Source organism: Alternaria triticimaculans (assembly GCF_023758025.1).
Source record: "Alternaria triticimaculans strain BMP 0046 chromosome Unknown scaffold_16, whole genome shotgun sequence".
In the NCBI taxonomy this organism is placed as follows: domain Eukaryota; kingdom Fungi; phylum Ascomycota; class Dothideomycetes; order Pleosporales; family Pleosporaceae; genus Alternaria; species Alternaria triticimaculans.
Genome location: NW_026055973.1, coordinates 86972 through 111593, shown reverse-complemented (window position 1 = coordinate 111593; position 24622 = coordinate 86972). Strand labels below are relative to the sequence as shown.

Genomic DNA, 24622 nt, shown 5'->3' with positions numbered 1-24622 from the left:
ACGCCTGGAATCTTAAGAGGCGTAACTTGATGTAGTGAGTAGGTTCAGAACAGGACGATGCGAACTCCCAGCCTGTGGGATTGCTCCACTGCCCTGCACAGTAGCGGTTTTCATCTCGCTATGCGACGGATGCGATTGTGATTGTGAAACGATCTGCAGCAAGCGACGTTGTTGATGTGCTGGAGCGGCGTAGAAGCGCGAATGCCACCGCAGTGTTGGTCTCAGCCCCGGTGTCGGTTAAGAAACATATTGCTGTGTACACACATTTTTGACTACAGGCCCTCTAATTCAGCCTAGGATGGTTAGATCTTGGGAGCCTACAGGATAAAGTGCTAGAGGACGCACTACCTACCTGTGAGCTTGTTGATCCGCTCCGACCAATAGAGGTCGCGATAGTCCACAAGAGCGTTATACCTATAGGGCTCTGTTTTAAGAAAATCCTAACAAGCTTCGCTAGCGACGCTGTACAATCTAATAGCTTTGCCGCTAGATCTAGCGCTAAGTCGTACCATCTGCGCGGCATATAGTGCCACTGATGTCGATGCACCGTAGATAAGAACGTTGGTTGTATCAGGTCCATCTGCTTGGTTGTATGTGGCTTCTCAGTCTGGGTGCTCTTGAAAGACTTCGTCGCGATCGTAAGCAAACGGAGCTTTCAGGCCCAGCCGGTACCATATCGCTTGTGCGGCCGTGAGATCTACGAGGCTCACACCAGCAGCCTGCTACACGGTGACTGGCTTGGGTATTCTCCAGACTAGATCCCACAGCGCGACAACAAGTACTGCGAATGCACCTGGCCGGTCATTGACGCTGCAAGCACCTTGCAAGAATCCTCCGACCTCATCGCCGACGCAAAGGTTCGCCTCCACGGGCACATCGCAACCTGCTCCGACTACGACTCCTGCGAAGTCGCTTCTAACGGTGCGTCCGGAGCTACCCAGTGGATGCGCAATGTATAGTGGGTCAACAGGGTTGAGCGCTATGGCTCTTACCTGGATAAGCAACTCGGTTGGTGATGGTACCGGCTGCAGTATATCGCGAATATACGCCGTTCGAGCTTCGGTTGCGAGCACGAGGGCTTTCATCCTTTTTGGCGCTGGCTCGTTTGAGTATGGGTAGGCTATACGAAATCGAGGCAGGTTGGGGGACTGAATTTCCTCGCGTGTCTTTGAGCTAATGCCTACTGCGACGGCCTCGATCAAGGCCCTTTTGTAGGAAGAAAGATGTGTGCATGTAATGCTAAAGGGCGTGTGTTACTAATGCCGTGCAGGGTAAGCGATGTTCAGCTGGGAGCAACCTATCATAGGCAGGGCGATGTAATGGTGCTCTCAAGTCGAACATCGATTACGAAATGCTCTTCAACAGTCACAGGCGATTTCATGGAGTCATGCTTTTCGTCTTAGATTCTTCCAGTCGGCTACCCGCACGGTACTGCAGACAGCTAGCGCCTGCACTGTGCGAAGTCTAGGACTATATCTTGGTCCTTGTCCCTTCTTTCTTAATCTCTTCAACCATCCACCCGATCACTCATCACATCATACATTCGTCGGACTGTAACGCCGAGTTCCCACCTACGTCGACGCACCACGACTACGACTTCGTGTTTGAAGACGACACCGACGCCGCGAGTTTGATGTACGAGGCCTATGGGCGCGCGAAAACCTCCACGCTGCGGTATGTCGTAGCACTGGAACCAATATGTAGGAATTGAAGAATACGAGGCTCGGCCCGTTGGCGGCACGAAACATCCGATGCACCTCCACTCTATGTGAAGATGTGATGTGGCTTTGCGCACCCGCAACCCCTGTCTAGTCCGTTTCAAGACCATCCAGACCGCAAATCCCATGAGACTGCGTAATTGGTGGTACGTGTTTGTGGATCACCTACTCCTTCTCATATAAATGGAAAAACACATTACCGTGATGGAAGTGGCAGGGGATGAGAATGGAGTTGGAGTTGTATAAGATACTTGATCGCTGTGGCCAAGCAAACCCGCTTCACACCATACTCACAACACCACACGCTCGTTACCCAGCATCTACATCAAAATGATGTTCACCAATTACTCTGTCGCAGCAGCCTTTATGCTCGCCACAGCCGTCACCGCAACCCTCGACCCTGCAACCTCCAACACAAACGGCAGCTACCCATCAGCACCATCCTGCTCCCGTAAGCTCTCACGCCTTTCCACCCTTACCATCCCATAAACTAACCCCCTCATAGCCATCAAAACAAGCAAAGCCATCCAAGCCGCAGAATGCAGCCACAACACCCGCACGTCCGGCCAGACCTTTGCCGTCTTCACCCAAGACCACCAGTACGACGGTAACCACGGGTACCCGTACGGCACATGTGAAGCGTATAACTGCGCGCCGGGAAGTGCGATGAAGAAGAAAGCGGGGACTTGGACGTTCTTTTGGGCGAAGGCGGGGGTTGAGGGAGAGGAGGAGGGAGATGGCGCGGGGTGTATTAAGAGTCCGAAGGATGGGAGTTGTGGGTGTGAGAATTCGGATGGTACGTTCGTTTACAAGGGGACGAACTGCAAATAGGCTCATCAATAATTCTTGAGGGTCGGGCTGGTCAAGGCGTTCTGTATTTTCGTTCGAGTGTACATATTTGCGACGAGTCTCATCAGAATGGATTTCGTGAACTTTGGTAGGAAATGCGAGCTTGGGAAGAGTTTCTGATGACCTCACTGTACTTGTGTTGTCATATAATTAGGTGACTCACCGCAGGATCAAGCACATGCACTCTTTCCGATGTACTTTTGGTATTCTCGTCCGCAGTATGTGGTTGCCTCAACTTTGGCACAAACTCTGACTGTAATAGAACTAGCACAGAAAGACTGGAGAAGGCACATGAGCAGGCTTTGGCGTGATTTTGAGTCTCTTCGCTCCCAAAATGCTTCCCATAACAGTTCTTTCGCGTATTTCGATTTGCGACTCAACGAGACAACGCCACGAGGCTGGACGGATTGATATTTAAAAGTTCGGAAAAACAGAACAACATCATTTGTCGCATAGGTCTTTTTGGTATGGAAAGCGGAAGCTGTGATGAAGGACGAAGGAGGTAAGGTTATGGACGCACGACTTATATATGTGCGTAAGAGCGCTTTGACAGTCTAGGCGACATACATAATGGCACATCCAGATTTGAGCGTGGACAACTGAGTATGGAGTATCGGGATACTTCGAGCTCATGTGAATCTCCTAACGAAGTTTTGAACACTGGGCAGCATATCCCAGTCTATCAAGGCTTCTGACAGCAGAGCCGAGCCATGAGCGTAAAGCATCCGTCCTTTCAGTGGTAATTTGAAGCGCCGACACTCGAGACTTACGGCTGAGTTGCTCGGAGGACATGTTGGGTTTGAATGAAATCTTGGACGAAGCAAAACGCTATATAGCCGTTTAGTGTGTTCTTTTGGTGGAATCTGAGTCGGCAACATAACCTTGACTTCTAGGTATTTTGGTGTCGAATGATGGGGAAGAAGTTGAAGAAGGAGAGTCCGGAAGCACGGAAAATATATTTATGTAGTGACCTCTAGGCGTAAGCTTGGTCCATCGTGTTCTTTTCCTAGCCCCAGTACCCAAACATGAGGAAGGCATGTTTGGTTTTGTGACATTTTTGCGCTTGGCGTCAGGATAGATCATGCGCAGAGTGATACCAAGTTTGGAGTGAATAACCTCAGAGGCGAGAGAATTTTACATGACGGGTGCGAATACCATATTTTTGTCAGATTCGGTGGTCTTCTTCCCAACATCACAACAATCGTTGTCTTGTTCAATCGAATGCAAACAACAATGAGCTTTTGGATATGGTAATTTTAGCCGTCCACAAAGACACAACAGCGCAGCCGAAACATGTACTCCCTCACGAGCTGTTTCTGGTGCCAGAGGAGACAGCAGACATGTAGCGGTGGACAGATACTTTTGATGAAATGCGAAGAGTGTTGGAGAGGAGTGGTGAGCAGAGGTCCTACTGTGCAGGACGTGGCTTTTGTAGGCGGAAGCGTCAGGTAGTCGGGGTGCTTTAGCGCCGGGCAAACAACATACGACGATGGTCGTGCGATTTTGGAAGCAGCACATGCGCTATAGAGTCTCCGCGTTTTGTAAGTTCGTTCAGAACTGCCGCAGTCGCATGAAGGAAACAATTCATATTTTCGATATGCCGTCCGCCGGCGAAGTCATCACAGCTTTCCAATTCCTTTTGGAAGTTTTTAGAAAAGATGGAGAGGAAAGCGGGACATGTCTTGGTGTGAGTGGTCTTTTGAGAAGAGCAGAGAGAGCAGCGGACATAGAATGCCACTGCCACTATTTTTGGTAATGAGAATGTGGGAAGTGATTTGTAGAGAGGAAGAATGAAGTGCGAAGTTGGAGGCCTTATATAGAGAATTTCGGGAGGTGTGCACGTGCAAAAGTGCAATAAGCGTTGAGTTCAAAAGAGTATCGATCTGAAGCCATGGGCAATATTGCGAAATGCGAAAACGATCAGCCACGGTCTGCCATGTGTTGATTGCAAGTGACTAAATCCAAGCGCTATCCCGCGCATAGAAAGCCCGCTTCAACTCCAACCCAAAACTCAGTATGCCATACTATCGTACCCCAAGATGCAGAGCACTCCTTCATCATCACACCTCTGGTATCTTCCCCCTCATCCCCGGCGGCAACAACGCATCCGCCTTCCTCGCAGCATCTACCTCCTCAGCAGTCGGCTCCTGTGGCACATCGACGATAACGCTTGGGTCTTTCGATCGCGAAGCCAGCATCGCGGCGCGTTTCTAGTCGCATATGTCAGCTTGGTACTTTCGACTATCAAGTCTACGATGCGTCCAGCCACAATCGCGCATTGCGCCTCATATCGAGGTTATGGAGATTGGTGGATGGATATGAACATACCTCCCTAACCCCCCTCCCCGCCCCCACCCCCTCACCCAAAAACTCCGCATCAATCCCCTCCGCATCATCCAGCGACCGCATCGAGCCTCTCACGCCCCCCAACCCATCTCCCATACCACCTACCTCTCCCGCTGTACTCATACGCCTCCTCAGCTCCTCAGGCGTTATCGCGCCGCCGTCCAACTCGACCGGCGCATCGTTTATCGCGGGCGTATTCGTGTCGATCAACGGAGTTTGGCTGGAGACTGCCGGACTGGTTTTATGCGGGAAGGTAGAGGTGCGGGAGACGGGGGAGATGGGGTCGCCTGGTGGTGGTGGGGAGATGGTTGAAGTTGAGGTGGGAGGGGGAGGAGAGATGGTGGGTGGTGGGTTTGACATTGTGTGTATGGCGAAAGGAGGGAGTCGCGATGGCGGTATCTGAGGTACAAAAAGATCTTTGAAGAGGCCTCGTAGTGATGATGGTATGCGCAGTCCTCAGCGTCGTCGCGTCGCTCTCACGGCTGTATGTCGAAAGGTAAGGTGCGTGACGAGCAGACGTGCGCAGACGTACGTAGGCGGCACAGCTGCCTTGTGTGCAACCCAAGCCTCAGGCAGGCCCGCCTTCCGCAGCCTCACGGCCAAACAAAAGCCCGCGAGCGCGTAAGCAAGTCGTGACCGCGATGACGTTTGACAGCCCACGCGCCGGCAATTCAGGGTCCAGCGGTTCAAGTGGGGCAGCAACGCGGCGCGGCAGCTGGCCGGGGTCGATGTCTTGGTATGGACCTTGATCGTCGCCGTGCTATATCGGGATACGAAGTGGGCGAGGACGCCACAAGGCAGGTCAAGAAGATTTTAGTTGGCAAAAGAAGATGAGAAAATCTGGGTATATGTGGGGATTTGAAACAGGCGCAAAGGCTGAGCTGAGTTCATTCATGTTTTCCATCGCAGCGCGGGGCACATGGGTTGCTGCGCCTCCTTCCTCCCGCCCTTTTGTACATCCAATAGCTGACGGGTATCTAGTAACACCACGAAGCTTCGGCCCCCGAAAGTACAGACCATGCAAATACATACGGCGCTCAAGTTACATAATCATAGGCTCGTTACCCGCTCGCAAACAACGTAAGAGCGAGAAGTACTAGTTAGACTGCTTCGGCATCAGGAATCCCATGGTATATGCTTCACCAGAGTTCGTCTTCGTGGAATCAGCCTTGTTGCTGTCAGCCATCAGAAGTATGCAGTGAAGTGTGGTAGAGAGTACTTACGCCCATGTAGACATCCTGCCCGAACATGTTTGCTCGGTTGCCTTGGATAGGTTGCTGGCTCGGTGTCTGTCCTGTGGCTGGCATCCCGTTTTGCTCTGTTTGCATAGGCATGCTACCAAGATCCATGGGGAAGAAGTTGTTGGTCGCTTCCATGCCAGGATTAGGACCTTGGATGTACGAGTCCCATGCGTCCTAGTCATGTTAGCAGAGTGATACTGGCGGAATTGTGAGGATGACGTACCCAGTTGATGTTGTCTGTCGGCGGGAGATCTAGATTTTGGAACAGATTCGCTCCGAACAGGTTTGAGAACGGACTTGGTGCATTCTCTGGGCCTGTTGGTCCGCTTGTCGGCTGGTTGTATTGTGGTGTCAAGCCCGTCGACGGCTGAGGCATAGGGTCGTTTAGTAGATTGGCCATACCGGCAGGGTATCGCTGATCGAACATGTTGGCATTGGGCGTCATGCCGCCTGTGCTGAGTAGACCCAGTGTCATCGCTGCCGAATGTTCAGGTGCTACATTGGCGTCTTCCATTGGTGCCATTGTCGGGTATGCGGATGTAGCTGCTTGGAAGCCATTGGGCGTCTGTTTGGCTACCCGGTTCTTCTTGAGTTGATCCAGCATGACACTGAGCGTGGTGTGCGCTTTGTACGCTTCCATGGAGTGATCTTTCAGACCATCCCAGATGCCCACCGCTATCTCTATAGCTTCGAGCATCTCCTCGCAACGATCTGAACTCCACACGAGTGTGTCTCCTGACGGTGGAGATCGAGATGGCGCTTCCCTAGCAGTGTGGTAGAGATCAGAAGAGATGATCATCGCTGCAAGAAGGAAGTCGACAGTGGTCAGCGATGAGATGAACCATTTGACGTTGCGCAACCGACCGCCGGCCTGGCATTCCCGGTGCAAGGTCGCTTGGTGCTTGAGAAGCATCATCGAGGCTTCGATAACCGCTTTCCTGGAGTAGGCAAAACGTGATTGTACTCTCGCATAAGACAGGTACTTTCGATGCAGTACGCATATGATCTTTAGGAAGAGGAGATCTAGTGTGAAGCGTTGCATGATCAAGGTAGAAGGGTCGCGCGCCGCTTCATCCATCCCTCGCATCTTGAGATGCGGCGAGATGTTGTCGTGTAGCTCTCGAGCTTCCGCGTCTAGCTTCATGACCTCTTCGTACGAAGAGCATGTCAGAGTATCGGTGCATTCGACCGCTTCTCCGAGCTTGTAGATCAATCTTGTCCGATTGATGAGAAAGAGTGTAGGTGTAGCTTCGGTTTCCGGTCTCGAAGGAGGCAGTATCTTCATGTCTTTGTGGAGTTCATCGTCGTAAATATTCCGCGGTATCTCAGTGTTGGTATCCCGCGGTCGGACGATGGGCGGCAACCCAGCCTGTGCGGAGAACAGCAGATCAAATGAGCGGACCGCAGCCCAGACACGTCTTCGCATCTCCGCCTGGAAAACGGGTATGCCGGCATATGGCGCCGCATCTCGATGCAAACCCATGCGCATCGCTAGCCGCACGATGATACCCGTGCTTATCAAGATGCCAACTTCTGCATCTCTACTACGAGCATACTCTGCATGAACGTGCAAGATCAAAGTCTCCATCATCCCTGTAATGGGCTGCGTAATGTCTGACATGATCAAACATTGCGCCGTCAAGTCTCCATATTCTCTTGACATCTCCCAAGACTTGTTGTGGTATTCCGGAGGCTCATCGCCAGCTCGTGTGTACGACTGTAACGCGATACACATCATCGCAAACACAGTACCAAGCCAGATAATAGGCGTCTCTTCTGGTTGTGCCCAGTGCCTGTCGTATTCCTCCTGAAACGAGGGCCCGTGTATGATGTGAATGCCGGGATCGTATGTGTTGAAGAAGCGCGAGACGAGGAGATCGGCTGTGGGCTTTGGTGGAAAGCGCGATAGAACCTCGGCTTTGGAGGTTGGTTTCTGTCCGCCCATCAGGAAAGATGTACCCGGCGGTCGATCTTCGACGTGAGTCGCCTTGAACCGCTTGAGCTGATCCTCGTACTGTTTCTTGTGCTCGGCGAAGTAGTTCTTGACTTCCGACAATTCGCCCAAGATTGCGTACCAGTGTGCTTCTGATGCGAATATGGTGTGATTGTTGTGCACCTTCATTACTCCAATTGACTTTGTAACGGTCTCCATCTCGCTTTCATCGTTCACGTCCTCCTCGGGTATCGACTCGGGAGCGCCGGTGCTCATGCTCGTGATCATTTGGCTTGGATCGAATTGCTGGTCCGGGCCAGCATTGGCCATGCTGTTCGCGATAGCTGCTTGAGCAGCGGCAGGCCCTGCGCTCTGCGCGCCATTGGTCATCAGCGAGAGAACCAGCCCCTCGAGACGGTCAATGCGATTTTGCATATCATCGGGCGTCGTGGCGGAACCGGTGCTGGCTGAGCTCTTCTTGCGGTTGCCTGGAGCAGCGTACGTACATGATGCCGTATCTCCGCGTTTGGTGCAATTGTCGCAGGGATGACCTCGATTGCATTTGAGCCTACGATGGTCAGCATGTGGCGATCATTGCTTCGTTGTCGAGATGTGTGCCTACTTTCGATGCCTGCATGCTCCACATGATAAGGGAACTCGATTCCGTTTACGTACAACTCTAAATTGCGGATCTGGCGGCGACTGTCCTGCGCTCGACGAAGTCGTTGAAGGCGGAGTGGGCGGCATGGTCGCGATCGCGTCGTCCGCAGGTGTGATATGGGACGACGGAGAATGCGGACTTAAGCGCTAAAGTCCGTTCGAGATATATGATGGAATCTCACGCCTTGGTGGTCGCCTAAGCTGCGGAACTAGGGTGTTGACTGGTCCAGACTCGTGTCGTGCAGACGTTGGTGGTCGCTAGTATGCGCTTTGCAGAGGAGAGTGTAGCGAAAGGTCGGAAGGTGTGCGATTCTGCGATTGCGGCCCGGTGCGGTCTTAAATCTTCCGGAGCTGAGCTATCTCCATGCGCCAAGTGCTATGACTCTGAGGCGTGGACTTGAAATGGCGATACTGCCCTGGTGTTGACTTGTATGCGACTTGCTTCCGCCCTTCCCACCAGTGAATGTCGTCCAATACGGCACACTTTCCGCTCTTCTTCTCCCGATACTGCCTCTTGTATTGCGCAGACGTACGCTTCAATCGATGCGTAGGGAATCCGTCGTTGGGTGGTTCGTCTAGATTCGGCTTACGCAGCGCTTCTTATGAGGGGAAGGTGCAGCTCATGCAATGGGCAGTCGACCTCGCGGTGAGAGGAATGTGGTCTAGCGGTATATCGAAGGCTTGTTGACACCTGCTAGCCTCTGTCAGCAGCTGCACATTCACAGAGCCATGCGCCGATTCGTACTTACTCTCAAACAGGCTTGCACGCACCGCCAGCTTTCCGTCTAACGCGCCCGACTCACGATAGCGACCTTCGATGCCACAGGCTCCTCAATTAGGCCTTTGGTGATATGCGCTAGCTTTGGCGACTCGGACGCCCTAAGACAAGGAGATCGGAAGAGGTTGTTGTGGTGTTGCAGTCAAAGGCTGGTACGGCCATGGGCAGAATTAGGCGGCCTTTAACTCCGACCACCCTCATCCGTCGCCGCCAAGATGTCCTGCGACATGCGACTCTTCATCATGTCGCCATCACGTATGTCCATATGACTGACTGTACAGACTCGGTCAGCTCCTTCGGTGGCGAGCTCATCTTCACCACTACCACTATCCTGCCTCCGTAGGGTCCCTCATCGCACACAGCTCCTTCCACATGTCAAGATTGCCCGTGGTCGCGCTTGCCCCAGGCGGGGTCGGACTAGCCCACGCTCAAGCCACCTGCTCGCTGGCGGCAACTCAGGCCCGCTACTTCGCACAGCGACAAGCTTTTGACAAGTCTGGGGCCTGCTCACAGTTCTCTGTATCACACATCACTGTGCATATGGTAATTTGATGCGAAAAACTTTCCGAACGAAACTTTGTTCGAAGAGAAACAGAACTATCTGACGAGATACACCATCTAGGTCCGAACGCAAATATCGATTTCTTCGCAATCACCTCATACAAGGAAAAAACCGAACTGGTCTGCAGGCAACATTAAGCTAAAACCTTGCAAAGTAGGTGACCTAACGTTAAAGTAGGCTCCAGGCTGTTCAGTTTTTTCCTAGGTTGGCGTGCAATCATCAATATCATCAAATTCGCCATATCGTCTGATCCATCAGGCTCCGTCATTTGGCCCCGCGCTATTGCCATCGCCGTTCGCAGATGCTTGAGGCTCCGCAGTCGCCGTCCAAGGCACCATCTTCTCTGCCTTCGCGTCCCATTTATGCACGCCTCCCGTGCCAACGTTATACTGGTAGTAGTTCTCAGTACCGCCCTTGATCATCGCCTTCCTGAAAGTGATATTGATCCTTCCCTTGCCTGCCTCAGGGCCGGCGCGCTTTGGAATACTATGTAGCCAGTTCGCCTGCGTCTTGCCACGCATCAAGACCATATCTCCTGAGCCGAGAGGCAGCTTGATGCTCTTTGGCTCCTCCGTCACAACGCCTGCCTTGGGTGGAATAGGCTTGTGCTTCATCAAGAAGTCGCGCTTTGCACCGAGACTGAAGGATGCGATTGCTGGATTAGGACCGAGGAACCTCTCATCGTCGGAGTGGTACGATATGCTGTCCTTGCCATCGGCGTAGTAATTGACGAGGCAGAAGTTGAAGGTCTCGCCAGTAGTGCCCTCTGTCACTTTCTTCAATTCCTCCAGACACTGCGGGATAGGACGAGGTGCGCACTTGTAACGGCTCTTCTCAACCGGCTTTCCAGTCTTTGCATCTACGATGCTACCATCGGCTGCAAAGCGCGATGTGTCATCCACACCAAATACGGTCGTAAACCGTGGCGTGTTGATCTGTGTTTGGGCTCCCCCGCGGGTGATGTTGTACTGCACGCGGTAGAAGGGAAGTTCCTGTCGAAGGAACTCGAAAAGCCCTGGCGCAATACCGGAAGGTACGTATGGCTGATAGTATACAAGATCCAGATCCAGCTGGTCGTTCATGAGCTTGCCCTCCTCAGCAGGTGCGAATCCCAACTGCTCCGTGAACGGGGCAGGCAGATGTGGGATGGCGGAGGGGTAAGACTCATGGCTTGACTTATGAAGACTTGCTTCATATCTGGGCTTCTTGGGCTCAGGGCGCTTGAAGAACGAGTCAATAGCACCTCGCTTCAGCGACATGGTCCTTGAAGCTTTGTTGGTCCACACCTGTCCAAGCCTTCCACCAACTATCACGGGCTGGAGGGCCTTCACTGTCACTATCTGGAAGCAGTACAGCTCAGTTTGCCGACCACCAGCGCCTTCTAATGGGAAAGTTGGAAGTATCAGGCTCGGAACGAAGTAGCCTACAATGGTATTGCTAACAGGTTGTTGTTCCACTTTTCTAGGCCTGGTCTCAACCAAAGTCTTGCAGAGGCGACGAAAGATGGGATTCTCCAACGCCTTGATGTACAATTTCCCACTGGTGCGAGCCAATTGCGTGTTCTTTGCGACAAAGGCGTTCCAAAGACCTCTTGCACCGTCTGAGGCTGGCACGCCTTGTCTTGGAGAATAAACCGGAGGCGGGTTTGCGTCCCTAGCTCCAGGACGCGATTCAAGTCCAACTGAAGCCAAGCGTTGCGTCACTCCGGCAAGGCCGAGGCGCACAGCGTGAAGTGCGTGAAGCGCGCGGAGCCTGTGAATTTGTTGGGCTCTCTCCGAAACTTGAGAGTGAGGAATGGAGCGACGCGACTGTTGTACGCGACGATTGTGAACTTCTTGGGCTCTTGCCGAGAGTTGAGAGCGAGGAACACGGGGTCTACCGGGAGCAGAATTGAGAGATGCAGAACGTGTAGTGACTATTGTCGCGACGCGTCTCTGCGCTGATACTATTCTAAACGTCGATGACGTATGTGATTGGTCTGCACAGACGTCAATGTGATTGGCTGACGGCTGGAAGCGGGGCTAACGCGTGGTTGGGAAGAACGAAGCTCGCCTGCACACTAGAACGACGGCTAGGAGTAGAAGAACAATAGCTAAGTCAGATTTAGATAGATATATAGAAGGATTCTATTAAAGATAGACAGGGTTCGTGAGATTAGACTGCGCGGACACCAACAAAGGGCCAACACAGTCGTGCACACATCATACGCAGATCGCAGCTTCCAATCTGGTCATGGTCTCGTGTTACAGTTTCACAATTGTAGAAAATCGACAAAGTCTCGCGCAAAATACGAACTCACGAGTTTGTGTCGCTGTTCAATCGATCTATGGATCGGGGTGGCAGCCACGTGATGACACGCTCAAGCGGCCCCGAGGGCCTTTGACAGGTGCGCGATTCTGTCAACCTCGGGAAGACCTCACCATATCATCCCTTTTCATCGAATATTGCGCGCGCGTAAAGAACCACCAGTCCCATCTTACAGTTGACGTGCACGTCTTCTTTTGCTCGCTCCTGACAGCATCTGCGAGAGCGCGCAATGCGACACGCGTTGTAGCCCACGCGCGAGACGCGCTGTGCCGGCGCACCGCGCGAACGGTCCTCGCAGTCCTCAGCCATCGAAAAGCAGCTGCGCAATCATATCAGCACGTTCGAGTGATTATCGGATAATCGCATGAGGTACGGTTACGTCGTCAGGAATTTCGAGGGTTTCCTGATGTGACACCGAAGAGGTCGCTTGCTCACAGATTAGGATCGTTTTCGATGGTCTCGGATACCAACCTGAACTGCAGAAAGGCGACTATCCACATCTTGCTTCTCGATCTCCACCATCTGGGCGCTTCCTAGATGACGCGGGCCTATGTAACATCGTGCGCTCCTGCAACATGTGTCATGGAGCAGTTCTCAGTGGATAAAGAGTTTCCTACTTCACGATCGAACCGGAAAGTGTAGGTCACATTACGCCATCAATCACAGAACAGGGAACAGATTGCGAAGAATTCCATTTTGCATATGCCATATCCGACACTTTAACATTCTGCCTGCACCGCAAGACGGTGTACGCCTCTAGGTCCTGTCTGTGTAAGGTGCAGCTTGTAAGAGAGCGGGCTCCTCCGCAAGACCAAACCTACTCGAGACACCACAACCCGTGAACTGTTCATCCATCCTTCTACTAGTTCCGAATGATAGATACCGGCTTTGATCGTTTATTTCCTATCCTTCTTCCTTCCTTTACCTGGATTGAAGAAAGCTTCTTCTTCTTTACTCTTCTCGATCGCTTTCTGATTTTCCCTTGCTTCCCTTTCCGCCTTATCTTCACGCCCCCAATTAAACTCGCATGATCGGCAGCCATCCTGATTCTTCATATGAGCTTTTTTGAAGCAGCCCTGACGACACGGCATTTGGTGTTTTTTGCAGTAGAAGAACGCAAGCCCTGGCGGGCCGTGTTTACCGTTATCGCAGCCACCAGGACTCCATTCGCCGACCCAGCCGTTTAAACCAGGACAGTGATGTAAAGTTCCCTTGGTATTCTTTGTACAGGGCCGACCTGTGTCTCCGACTCTGGGCATTCCGGGCATTATGATAGTGTTACGGGGTTATTCTAATGTAGTTCGTGGTAGATTGGGGGTTGTATTACTGTCGGGTTACTTACGATTGTCGCGCAGCACAGGGAGCATTCTATACGAACACCCCACGGAACCCACTGCGACAATACGGAACTTGACTTGGAGATGATGAATCACATTGAGCATTCACACCGCTCCTGCAGTGATGGTTCAGAAGGAAACGACCCTGTGCACCGACAAGGCTTGGCATTCAGCAAACAAAGAGCTACGGTACAACAATGCGCCCTGACGCCTTTTAAAGATCCCTCCGCCTACACTGCAACGCTCCTCCGTATTCAGAAGTCGCATCATGTCGACTTGCTCCCCGAACCCGGCGGCTCCGCCGACACTCATTTCGGATGCGCCAGACCGTGTCAACGCCCCAGCCGAGGACACTTGCATGCAACACCAAGACAAATCGGTAGACATTGTTAATGAGCAGGATCACGAGTCAGAAAACGATGCAGTCTCAGAAACAAACACGGTGATCTATGGACAGGAACCGTTCGAGACGATTCAGCACAAAGTCGTCGCACTAGCCGCAAAAATATTCCGGCGAAGCCCGCAAGACATCACTGTCCATGAAATGAAGGGTGGCTCTTTCAACCGAGTCATCGGCGTCTCCATTGCACAAAAGGCCAAGAAGTTTACTTTGGCCTGGTTCCTGTTCCCCTGTTTGAGCGCGCGCAAGAAGAAGAAAGCTGCGCAATCAAAGTCGTACGTTGTGCGTGTCCCGCGGACGCGTTACGAGGATGAGGATGGTGCCAAAGATATGGCCGAAGATATGGAAAGGGAGGTGTCAATCTTGAAGACCGTGGGCTCTCGGCTGCCTTTACCCATCCCCAAGGTTGCGAGCTATGATCTTACCACTGCGAATATCTTCGAACGGCCATATATGATTCAAACCCATCTCCCTGGTCGCACCCTCGCGACGGACCTTTGGACCAAGCTCAATATGGAGCAAAAGAAGCATCTCGCGAAGGAGATCACCGCTCTCGTTCCCACCATCGCTTCAGTGGAAGGATCAGTCGGCGACATATCTTCTCAGAACCTGTACAACCCTCCGAATTCCCCAGTCCATACCCAGACGTTTCATATAACTAGTCGTGAGAACAAGAAGCCCGAGCCGGCTTTGATTGACGACCCTTTCGTTTACATGCTTGGGCGATGCAAGGCGTGGAGCGACTACGAGAACTCCGAGGGCGCTTCTTTCGATGACATCTGGAAAAGCTTCGCAAACATCACTAGAGCTCTAGACGATCGTGGCTTTCTCGACGGGCCATGCGTACTCGTTCATGGTGATCTCAAGATCTACAACATCCTCGCGGAAGTACGTAGTGACACCCATGCGGTGATCACAGGCGTTATCGACTGGGATACAGCCATCATTGCTCCGGAATTCATGGCCTATAGAGCCCCGTTTTACCTCTGGACGCCTGCGGACATGTCTAGCGACAAAGAAGACGACGAAAGCGTGGCGAACGTGGAGCTCGCTACTGATGAGGACAGGATACTGAAGCAAGTGTTCCTTGACAATGCGTCCGACAAGTATAAGTTCTTTGCCTTTGCACCAGAGGCAATGCTCGCTAGACGTATGTTCTATTTTTTGCAGAAGGGAATGTCTGGTAGCTGGGACTACGATGAGGCAAAAGCGGTTGTGAAAGAGTGGGATAAACTCCACCCCGAGGATAATGTTCGGTTCCGTCTTGACTGGCAATCCGACTCTGAGGCTGAGTCTGACTCTGATGATGAGCCTACAAAGGACGATGAGACTGCGGAGGAGGATGAGACTACAAAAGACGATGAGCCTGGCAAAGACATTGAGCCCACAAAGGATGCAGAAGAAGACGAGGTCACCGTTACGGAATAGCTGGTACATGTTTTAGACATGTGAAAGAAATGCGAATACTGAATCACTTAGTCCTAGCATTGCGTTGCAACTCTTGAAAATTGTCTTCTCTCTAGATGGCCATGTGGAATAGTCAGTGCTTTTGATTGAAAGCACCTCATTGATTCTCTAAGCTCTCCAAATTAGCACATTTACCTTTGAATAGCTATGCGACTACGTTGACATCAAAATATGTCTCTTGAGCATTCGAAGCTGCACAATTCACGCTAACTTTCTCGAAGTGATGATTGACTTGTACCCATGAGTGATTGCAATACCAGATAATCGATAACAACGGCATGTATCATGAGACCTTGTAGCTTTAACCTTATTAGTTATCCTCTCAGAAGCTGTATCGCTTACACAGCGCAAAGTTGAATCACTCTCGTCACACTGTTGGAGAGACATTGTGCACCTACAGCAACCGTCGTGTTCCAGCGATCGCTGCGACTCATCTCACAATGCACAAAGTAGTTCAATATCGCCAGATTATCCGCGCAATCTTCCCTTATGGACTCGTCACTAGCGGGAATAAGAACGGTAAAGTCCATATACCCATCAAGGCCGTACTTGATGGCGCATCTCGACATGTCAGTTCAAGGACTGAGCAAAGTTGACATCGCCTGCATTGAAGCGGTCAGAGGATACCTCCCAGATCGCGTCCCGAGCAACGATGAACGGACAACTTCTGGATATGAGAGCGAGAACCCCTTACGGCGCTTGTTCGATGACAAGAACATCTTCACTGAAGGGGGCGTAGGCTTTGTGGAAGGGAGAGAAACAGTCCTGAGACTGAAGTTCCGAATTATGCAACTCCTTGCCGATCTGTTTCCTGAGAGCGAGATCGATGAATCTTCACTCCACGTACTTGGCATGGGCTCTTTCAACATCGTTGTAGCGGTCAAATTACAACACAAGGCGCAACGACGTGACTCCGCGGTCGGCTTTAGCGCTAGAGTGTCAAGGTTTCTTGGCATACCTCCACGAATCCGCAAGTTTGCTTTGAGAATTCCAAGAGACAAGAATGGAGACATGGATGGTCCTCCTCTGAGCGACGTTGCTGGCGACATTGTTACACAACGCGTTATCAGCTCCTGCCTAGGGCTACCCATACCCAAGATTGAGAAGTACGATCTTGGTCGGACAAATGCCTTGGGACGGCCATATACCCTGCAGACCTTACTACCTGGTAAGAACTTACATGCATTGTGGCTAGAGCTAAATCCAAAACAGAAAGCGTCGGCCATCCAGCAGATTACGCAAACAGTGGAAAAGATTGCAGCCGTCACGACGCCCGCGGCTGGGTTCATCTCCCTGAGTAATTTGACCTCAGGGAGCTCAGCTATAGCACTGGATCAATTCCCCGTTCCGACGAACAAAGAAGCGAAGAAACGACCACACTTCGCTCAGCCCAGCCAGAGTCCAGCGCCACCTCAAACACCTTTTGGGTATCTGATGGATCATTGCCAGCGCTGGCAGAAGTACGAAGAAGAGATTGGACGTGCGAGCCGAAACAAGAACCTGTGGCGAATCACCATCGCCGTTGCGAAAGCTCTAGATCGGCGCGGATGGCTGGGGCAGCGCTTCCATCTTACGCATGGCGACTTGTTTCCCCGCAACATACTCGCTAAGATTACAGGCCCGGAGACTGTGGAGATCACAGGTATCGTAGACTGGGATATGGCTTGCTTCGCACCCAAGTTTGTGGCCCTTCGACCCCCGTTCTGGGCGTGGGCAGGTCACTCGATGGACGAGAGAGATGAAGACTTGGCAACATACGAGCCGCCTGAGGGAAAGTTCAAGACGTTGAAGCAGGCTTTTAGGGGCGCAGCGTCAGAAGAGTTCATCGTATTTGGTCTTTCGCGCGAGAGTGCCATCGCGAGAAAGCTGTTTAGGGTCGTCAACAGTGGGTTGCTGGGCGATCGTCGGCATCTGGCACTTCAGCTGGCAGAAGAATGGAATGGCTTGCATCCGGAGGATAAGATTGGTGATCTTGAAGCAGAGTGGAATTGAGGAACGTTCACTTCATCGTGCATATAGTTCCCCTCGCGAAGCAAACAAACGTATGTTGTTCTTACTTCCTACCTACACGCGTGCAAGATTCGATGCAAAGGCCAATGAATAATCTCGAAGAACTTCGCAACTACTAAAAACACGTACCGGTTACTGAAGTTGAGATCCCTCATCCCAGGGTGATGTAGCAGTGATGGCCCTTGGGAGCAATCAAGAAGTTGTTGTCCATCTCCATCATCTCATCGTTCATGGAGTCGGAGATTTTGGCGCCGCGACAATGTCGGAAGAAGAGAGCAGCTCCTAAGCGGAGCTCCATATACGCTAGATGTATGCCGATACACACCCTCGAGCCAGCTCCAAAGGGCATGTACGACGCCTTCTGATGTGCTGACATCATGCTCTTGTCCAAAAAGCGAAGACCGTCAAATTCGTGGGGATTGGGAAAGGCGGAAGGATCGCGATGGTTTGTGTAAGCCTGAGTGCTGACCACAGTATCTGCGGGGATGTGATGGCCGCCTATGACAGTGCCCTGTTTCGGTACAACCCGAGGTAAGGCGCCAGGAGCAGCGCCGTAAAGCCTCAACGTCTCTGCGATGACGCTGTTCAATAGAGGCGCGTTCTCGAGCTCTTCTTTTGTAAGCTCCTCGCTGAGTTCTGCAATCTCGTTCTCCAGTCGAGACTGCAGATCAGGCTGCTTGAGAACCGCCCAGACGAGATACGTGAGCGTCACCGCGGTAGTGTCCGATCCGGCCACAATGAAGCCGGCCGCTTCCTCCCTTATGTGTTTATTCGAAAGCGCGGCAGTCTTACTGTCTTCCCCAGCAGCCATCATTTGATTGAAGAGATTCTTGGTATTACCACCCTCACTGCGCATCTTCTGTATCGCCCGCTCGCCGTGTTCGTTCAGGACGTCATCGATCGAGTAGAGAAACTTTATCCGTTCGATGGGGAGGTAACTGAGAATTTTCCAGATGGTAGTTCCAATTTCGGACCGAATGATACCGCAAATAAGCGCAGCCTGAATAGCATCAATGTATGGTGTTTGCTACCCCTGTTATTAGAATATGTATATATAGCAAGGTTGAAGAAGGCTGAGTTGCATACCTTACCCATCTCAAGCATTTCGGAGCTCTCTCCAAAGCTGAGGTGAGCAATTACATCATTGGCCATGAGCGTCCACCATTTGAGGACATCGGCTCCTTGCGATGAACCCATTGCGTCGTGTCGAATTCTCTGGACAGCTAGGTTTGCTTTCGTCCTAATCTCTACGTCCCAGTTGCTGCTCAAGCTGGTGTTGCTGAAGGGTCGGGCAAACAGCCTTCTTCTTGCGGCGTGGGCATGTGGATCGCGCATCGGGAATATACCGGGTGTATCAGTTGGAAGGAGAGACGAGTAGAAGTCCGACTTCAGGTATCCAGCACCGATCTTGTGTATCTGACTGACACCGGCTATGTCCGATATGGCTGTCTCGTTTGGAGAGATTCGCACGACGCCGCCATAGCGCTGGTGAAGATTGTCCACGTAGAAGATTCGTTTCCCTGAAACCGTCTGGTAACGAAGGACGAGACTGGTATACTTGGTGTACCATGGCCCTGGAAGCTTTGACAGTGGGCCTGTGAGCCCTGTCCACACGATCTTCGGGTTGTTAGTCTTGACGCAAAGGAGTCTGGTATGAGCTTTGTACCTTGATGATGTAGGCCAGTACCACCAAGAGAGCGGCTAAGACGCCCCGCTGAAATGGCATTCTGAAGAAGTTCGAGTGAGCTCTCAATTCCTATCGGTATAGATCTCGATTGAGTAGAGGGCTGGACTTGTGAGCCAACTTGCAATATGTTGTCTCAAATCTCTAGCTGCGTGGGCCCTTTACATATCGCAACACTTGCGGGATGTGGGGGCCAAGGTCGGGAACGGCCCTTCATTTTTGGCGGTGGTTTTTCGATTCAATAGTGACGCACGTCCTGGAGGGTACTTCGTGTGCCACCTTGGAAGTAGCATACCTGACAGACGCTCGCATCCGCACCATGAGAGACTTGTTGCATTCGCTCAAAGCTGCCGGTCAAAAGCATGGATGAGATCGACCGAGTAGTGGGTTTGAACGCATTTGAGCACACACCATGGGACGCGACCAGTCAGGAGGCCTAAAAGGTATACGATCACAAACACAGGCAATTGGTCAGTCGAAGCCAATTGATGAGGGGGTATAGCATTGGAGTGGGCGGAGCGGTGTATCAGATTCTCCGCCTCCACCTACGAATGGCTCGGATGTGTTGTTGCCCCGACTGAGGCCCTGTGCACCCTAGAACGCGCTTCGTTTTGAGTCGGCCGAGGTGCGCTGGGTAACGGTGTTACTCCAGAGATTGATCACGGAGTCTACGGACGCCACGGCCGCCGCCGTAGCTCATGCGTCGCTCGTACAATCCAGGATTAGCTCCCAGGCTAGACCTTTTGAAGATTAGCGTGCGGGCCGCGAGCGGGGAAAGTGATGACGTAAGGAGGCTCAACAATATTACCAAAATCTATTCCCGCCATCTCCAGCTTGCACATTTCTAGTCAATATCGCCAGCGACCTAATGGAACGAGCTGAGTTCCCGAAGAACATATCGCGAGGGTTCGCCAGCTTGCCATTAGAACTATTCCTCAACGTTCTCGATCAACTTGTGGGTACCCACAACGGCCAGCATCCTGTAGCGTATGCACCGTCAAACATCATCACCAAGACGTTGCGCGCACTCACCCTGGTCTCGCGCAACACTTATCTTATAGCCACCCAGTATCTTTACTCGCATTGTCTGTATCTGGACAGTTGCACGACCTATGCGCGATTTCGCAGAACACTCGGACTACACCTGGGGCATCACCCACAAGCTCTCAACTATGGAGAAGCCGGGCGAAACGAAGAACTGTTCGCGGAAGCCCAGGCACTCCGCCATATAACATCCATATTCATCTCACCAACCGAAGTGCGCAGGCTCATCGAAGGCAGCTACACGCCCTTGGTTCGATTACCACAAATAATCGATCTCTTTGCAGATCTGATCGGGCCTTCACTCAAGAGACTGGCTTTAGACCTCTCTCCGATTTATGCGCCCCCAAGTGAGGTTGAGCAAATCAGGCCACATGTCACCGTGAACAGAGTCTTTTCACACATGTCAAACCTTGAAGAGCTCATTGTCAGCTACGATGTGGTCAACTACTTTCGACACCCACCGCCCAATCTCAAACGGCTTGCCATCACTACCCAAGAGATGTCGGATCTAGAAATATCATTCTGTCTCAAGACACCATCCCTGCAAACGCTTATCATGATGCGACCCGTTAATCTAGCAGCGAAAGACATCGAAACGATATTCAGATCATACGATGGGAAAAGCCTGGACGTTGTTCTGGTCGACGTGAACTCGAACCATCGGACACCCCACAAGACCCGGAACTGGACACATCAAGATACAGTACGTATCTGGGAAGCTGATGTACCGGTCAGCTTTTACGGCGATGAGGACGACATCATTTTATGCGATGCCTGGATATGGAATCACGGAGTAGGTGGTACCCTATGGAGTCAAGACAAGCGGCGGATGGCATCATGGGAAGAGGTTGAGAGGCGTTTGGCCGGACCAGTACACACCACTGTTGATTTGTAGCTTCGAGGTTATTACACACATCGGGACATCACGGCTTCAGCAGCACCAAGGTGGCATCAACATCGGTTTCGCATTTCTTGTGCGAAGCAGCTCTCGAATCGACCATCCATCCGCATGCTTAACCCCCTCGCCATGAGAAGCTACACATGTCTTTCCGGTGCATGGCTCTGGTTTCCCCAGGTTACACCCTCTTGTACCAGCAAGCTCCCTGGAAACTTATCTTTCAGTGTACCCCGCCCGACTATATCGTCTGCTTCTCTTTCTAATTCTTCTATATCCCATGTAGTATGCACATAGCTGCCCTTGAGCTTATCCGCTCTTCCGCCGCCTAGCCATACCGAGAACATGCCGACTAGCTCTGGACTATCGAACGCAAAGGGCCTGAACATATCGCTCGTCCTCTCCGTTCTCACGACCCCAGGATCCAACGAGAACGCCTTCATATCTGGATATTCGACGTTGAGGAACTCGATGAGCCGACGGTCGGTTTGTTTCGCAATGCCATAGGAAGAGAGACCGGGTGTCACGACGGTACCCGCGCCGGATGTGATGGAGATGAATGTTCCGGTTGGTGCAGGACCAAAAGTGCGGATGTATTGGTGGGCGGGAAGATGTGTGCTGCGGAAGTTCGTTGTCATATCGGCCCACCACTCGTCGTTGTCGTCGATCTCATCTATCCTGCTGAGATGTGCGGTACCGACGTTTGCGACGACTACGTCGAGTTGACCAAACCCCTCTCTTATTGAATCAAAGAGTCTGGCGACTTCGGCCGATTTTGTGGTGTCGCAAGCCATAGCTAGGACCTGTGTTGTGGGGTTGAGTCGCTTCAGTCTGACGATCATAGGCCCGAGATTGTCTGCATCGCGACTGCTGATGGCGATACCGGCGGCTCCCGCCTTTGCCCACGATGAAGCAATCGCTCCACCGATTTCCTCCGAAGCTTCGGTGATGAGAACGTATTTGCCGGCGCCTGTGTGTTGTACTTCTTCAAGAGCGGGATATGGTTGGCGATAGTATGTGCTAGTGAATTGGCACATCTTTGTGAGCATATCTGGGTCAATGTGCTGGGCGACCATGGTGACGATGAGAAAATACGGGATGGTCTTCGGCGGATGTGGTGGACGACTTCCTGGATATCATCATCACATACCCTGGAGGCGGTACCTCACGCAATTAGCGTGCTATCAGCATCCGCCCGGCGCGATACCACTTCAGAAGGCATCTACACTCGCTATGGTGTTGAAACCACAGCAACCGGTCACCAGCACCTCGGTATCATCCTTCGCGTGCTTAACCCGCGGCCAAGTATACCTAAAAGACGATGTCGATGATGATAGTATGCAATCTAAAGCTCTTTCACATTTCTAGTATCTCTTTTGCTGTAGTATCACACGTGTACTGCTTTGATAAAGGTGTAAGGCTATACGACCAGGCCAGTCACAAATTGCCCACAACCTACTCTAGCACGAAGGGGCAGGCCTAGGGCTACCTGGTAGATGACGTGCCGGAGCCAGACACCAGTCTTTAGGCATCTTGGAAATAGATGTCTAAGTATAGAGCCCTTCTAGGGAGAAAGTGTACAAGACCTTCTCGCTACTATCCGCGGCGGCCTATAAATAGGCCGCTAGCATGCAAGTCGAAGGGCCCACAGCACGGCTAAGATACCGATAACAGGGTGGTTAGAGGCCGATCTATCCAGGATGTAGTCCAGACTTTCGTCTTACGATGTTGTGAATCAATGCAAAGCTATCAGACAGGTTGGCGATCTCGCGTGTAAGCGTTTGGGGGCCAAAAGTGCGGCGAGATTTTACCGGCAGAATTCTGCCGGTCACTTCTTAGCACGGAATGCAGCGCGAACCTCGGAACAGCACGTGTGAATTTGTGTGTGATGCTGAGATGTACGGCATTAGCAAGCATTGATGAAAGATATGACGCGGTCTGAGGGATATCGCCGAGGTAAGACACGTCTGCCCTCATTCGCGAATTCACTTGCAGAAATGATCGCATCCTCTCCACCACTACTACGCAACAGCAACCTCCCGCACTTTCGCATCAACTCCCCCATCCCCCTTTCCCTCCCCCCTCTTCCACTCCTCCGCCCTCCCATAACTCTCCCTATACCCCCCCAAAATCGCCTCTTCAACCGTAATCTCCGCCCACCTCTCCCCCTCCCCCCTACAATTCGGCAAACAACCCACCACATACTCCGGATTCCCGCTAAAGAACACCGGAATACTATACCTCTCCCTTCCACTCACATTGATAACACGATGCAGATTACTCACATACCGGTCGTTACTCCACCGCATCATCAGATTGCCTAGGTTGATAACGAAAGCACCGGGCGTGGGGGTTACGTCGAGCCATTCGCTTGTGGCGTGGTCGTAGACTTGCAGACCGGAGACGGTGTCTTGCAGGAGGATGGTTATGCAGCCGAAATCTGTGTGTGCGCCTATGCCGCGGGTGAGGTGGCTGGGGCTGGAGGGTGGTTGGGGCGGGTAGTGCAGGAGCCGCATTGTTGCTACTGCGCCTGTGGCGAAGGCGTCGAAGTAGGTTTCTTCCAAATCGAGTGTCAGGGCGAGGACTTTGAGGATGTCTTTTGCGAGGGAGACGACGGCGGCGTAGTATTCGCAAGATGTTTCTTTGAAGTCGCGGACATTTGGTAAGGACGTAGAGGACGGCCATATGTTGGGCCCGGAGTTGAGCGCCTTGTTGAGGAAGTAGGGGTGTGTTTTTGGGATTTCGTCGCCGATGTAGAATCCTTCTTTTAGTTCGGGCGAGGTGCCGGCTTCGAGGATTTGCGATTCGAGGAGCTCGTAGCCCCGGTTCCAGGTGTTGGTTGTGTCTGGGTGGAAATGATGATGAGTTGATGTGTCTAGAGACCATCGTTTGGTGGTACTATTAAACGTACCTTTGTTCACCTTGTTCTTCTCTTCCAGCGGTAGATCGAAGAACTTTTTGTTCCAGTCCATCATCCGGTTCTGCAGCTCGATCGGCACGTTATGACCCGTGATCTGGAAGAAGCCATTATGCAGGCAACAGTTTCGCACTTCGTCTACGAGCTGTTTCTTGGATGCTGGGTCGTTTTGGTAGAACTCTTGGCCTCGTCAGTAAGGTTGCGACTGCTAAGGCTGTTTAGCGAGTCAACGTACTTGAGAAGTCTAGGATGGGAGGCGCTTGACCGGCGTTTGGCATGGTGGGCTTTCTCGGTCAAGTTCAGTGTCGTATCAATGTAAAGGGTGCGATTGAAGTGACCGAGTGGTTGAATAACGATGATACCTAGGTACCTGGTCACGTTGGGTGTGGATTCTCGAAAATAACAGCGAGCTATGAAGACGTGTCGCCTTTAATTATACCACGATTGATCGTTACTTCCGCTTTCGGTCATTAT

General features: G+C 52.0%; 9 protein-coding genes across 9 annotated transcripts; 4 read left to right on the top strand and 5 right to left on the bottom strand.

Moving 5' to 3' along the window:
* Positions 1–2223: 2223 nt before the first annotated feature.
* On the top strand, positions 2224–2549 carry J4E78_008619 (uncharacterized protein; the record flags this gene model as incomplete). Its single annotated transcript, XM_049369219.1, has 1 exon — positions 2224–2549. A coding segment is annotated over one exon (326 nt), but the record flags the coding sequence as incomplete, so codon positions are not given.
* Positions 2550–6009: 3460 nt separating this feature from the next.
* On the bottom strand, positions 6010–8595 carry J4E78_008618 (uncharacterized protein; the record flags this gene model as incomplete). The annotated part of the gene is made up of 4 exons (XM_049369218.1): positions 6010–6081; positions 6137–6328; positions 6378–8561; positions 8590–8595. The coding sequence occupies 4 exons, from the start codon at positions 8593–8595 to the stop codon at positions 6010–6012; spliced, it is 2454 nt and encodes an 817-aa protein (XP_049218919.1).
* Positions 8596–10341: 1746 nt separating this feature from the next.
* On the bottom strand, positions 10342–11346 carry J4E78_008617 (uncharacterized protein; the record flags this gene model as incomplete). Its single annotated transcript, XM_049369217.1, has 1 exon — positions 10342–11346. One exon carries the CDS (start codon positions 11344–11346, stop codon positions 10342–10344), a length of 1005 nt encoding a protein of 334 aa, XP_049218918.1.
* Positions 11347–13999: 2653 nt separating this feature from the next.
* Positions 14000–15559, top strand: J4E78_008616 (uncharacterized protein; the record flags this gene model as incomplete). Its single annotated transcript, XM_049369216.1, has 1 exon — positions 14000–15559. One exon carries the CDS (start codon positions 14000–14002, stop codon positions 15557–15559), a length of 1560 nt encoding a protein of 519 aa, XP_049218917.1.
* A 606-nt stretch (positions 15560–16165) lies between these two features.
* J4E78_008615 (uncharacterized protein) lies at positions 16166–17590 on the top strand (the record flags this gene model as incomplete). Its single annotated transcript, XM_049369215.1, has 1 exon — positions 16166–17590. The coding sequence occupies one exon, from the start codon at positions 16166–16168 to the stop codon at positions 17588–17590; it is 1425 nt and encodes a 474-aa protein (XP_049218916.1).
* Positions 17591–17759: 169 nt separating this feature from the next.
* Positions 17760–19334, bottom strand: J4E78_008614 (uncharacterized protein; the record flags this gene model as incomplete). The annotated part of the gene is made up of 3 exons (XM_049369214.1): positions 17760–18635; positions 18695–19225; positions 19275–19334. 3 exons carry the CDS (start codon positions 19332–19334, stop codon positions 17760–17762), a joined length of 1467 nt encoding a protein of 488 aa, XP_049218915.1.
* An 826-nt stretch (positions 19335–20160) lies between these two features.
* Positions 20161–21231, top strand: J4E78_008613 (uncharacterized protein; the record flags this gene model as incomplete). The annotated part of the gene is made up of 1 exon (XM_049369213.1): positions 20161–21231. One exon carries the CDS (start codon positions 20161–20163, stop codon positions 21229–21231), a length of 1071 nt encoding a protein of 356 aa, XP_049218914.1.
* Positions 21232–21371: 140 nt separating this feature from the next.
* Positions 21372–22307, bottom strand: J4E78_008612 (uncharacterized protein; the record flags this gene model as incomplete). The annotated part of the gene is made up of 1 exon (XM_049369212.1): positions 21372–22307. One exon carries the CDS (start codon positions 22305–22307, stop codon positions 21372–21374), a length of 936 nt encoding a protein of 311 aa, XP_049218913.1.
* Positions 22308–23252: 945 nt separating this feature from the next.
* J4E78_008611 (uncharacterized protein) lies at positions 23253–24426 on the bottom strand (the record flags this gene model as incomplete). Its single annotated transcript, XM_049369211.1, has 3 exons — positions 23253–24076; positions 24143–24328; positions 24384–24426. The coding sequence occupies 3 exons, from the start codon at positions 24424–24426 to the stop codon at positions 23253–23255; spliced, it is 1053 nt and encodes a 350-aa protein (XP_049218912.1).
* Between the last annotated feature and the right edge of the window lie 196 nt (positions 24427–24622).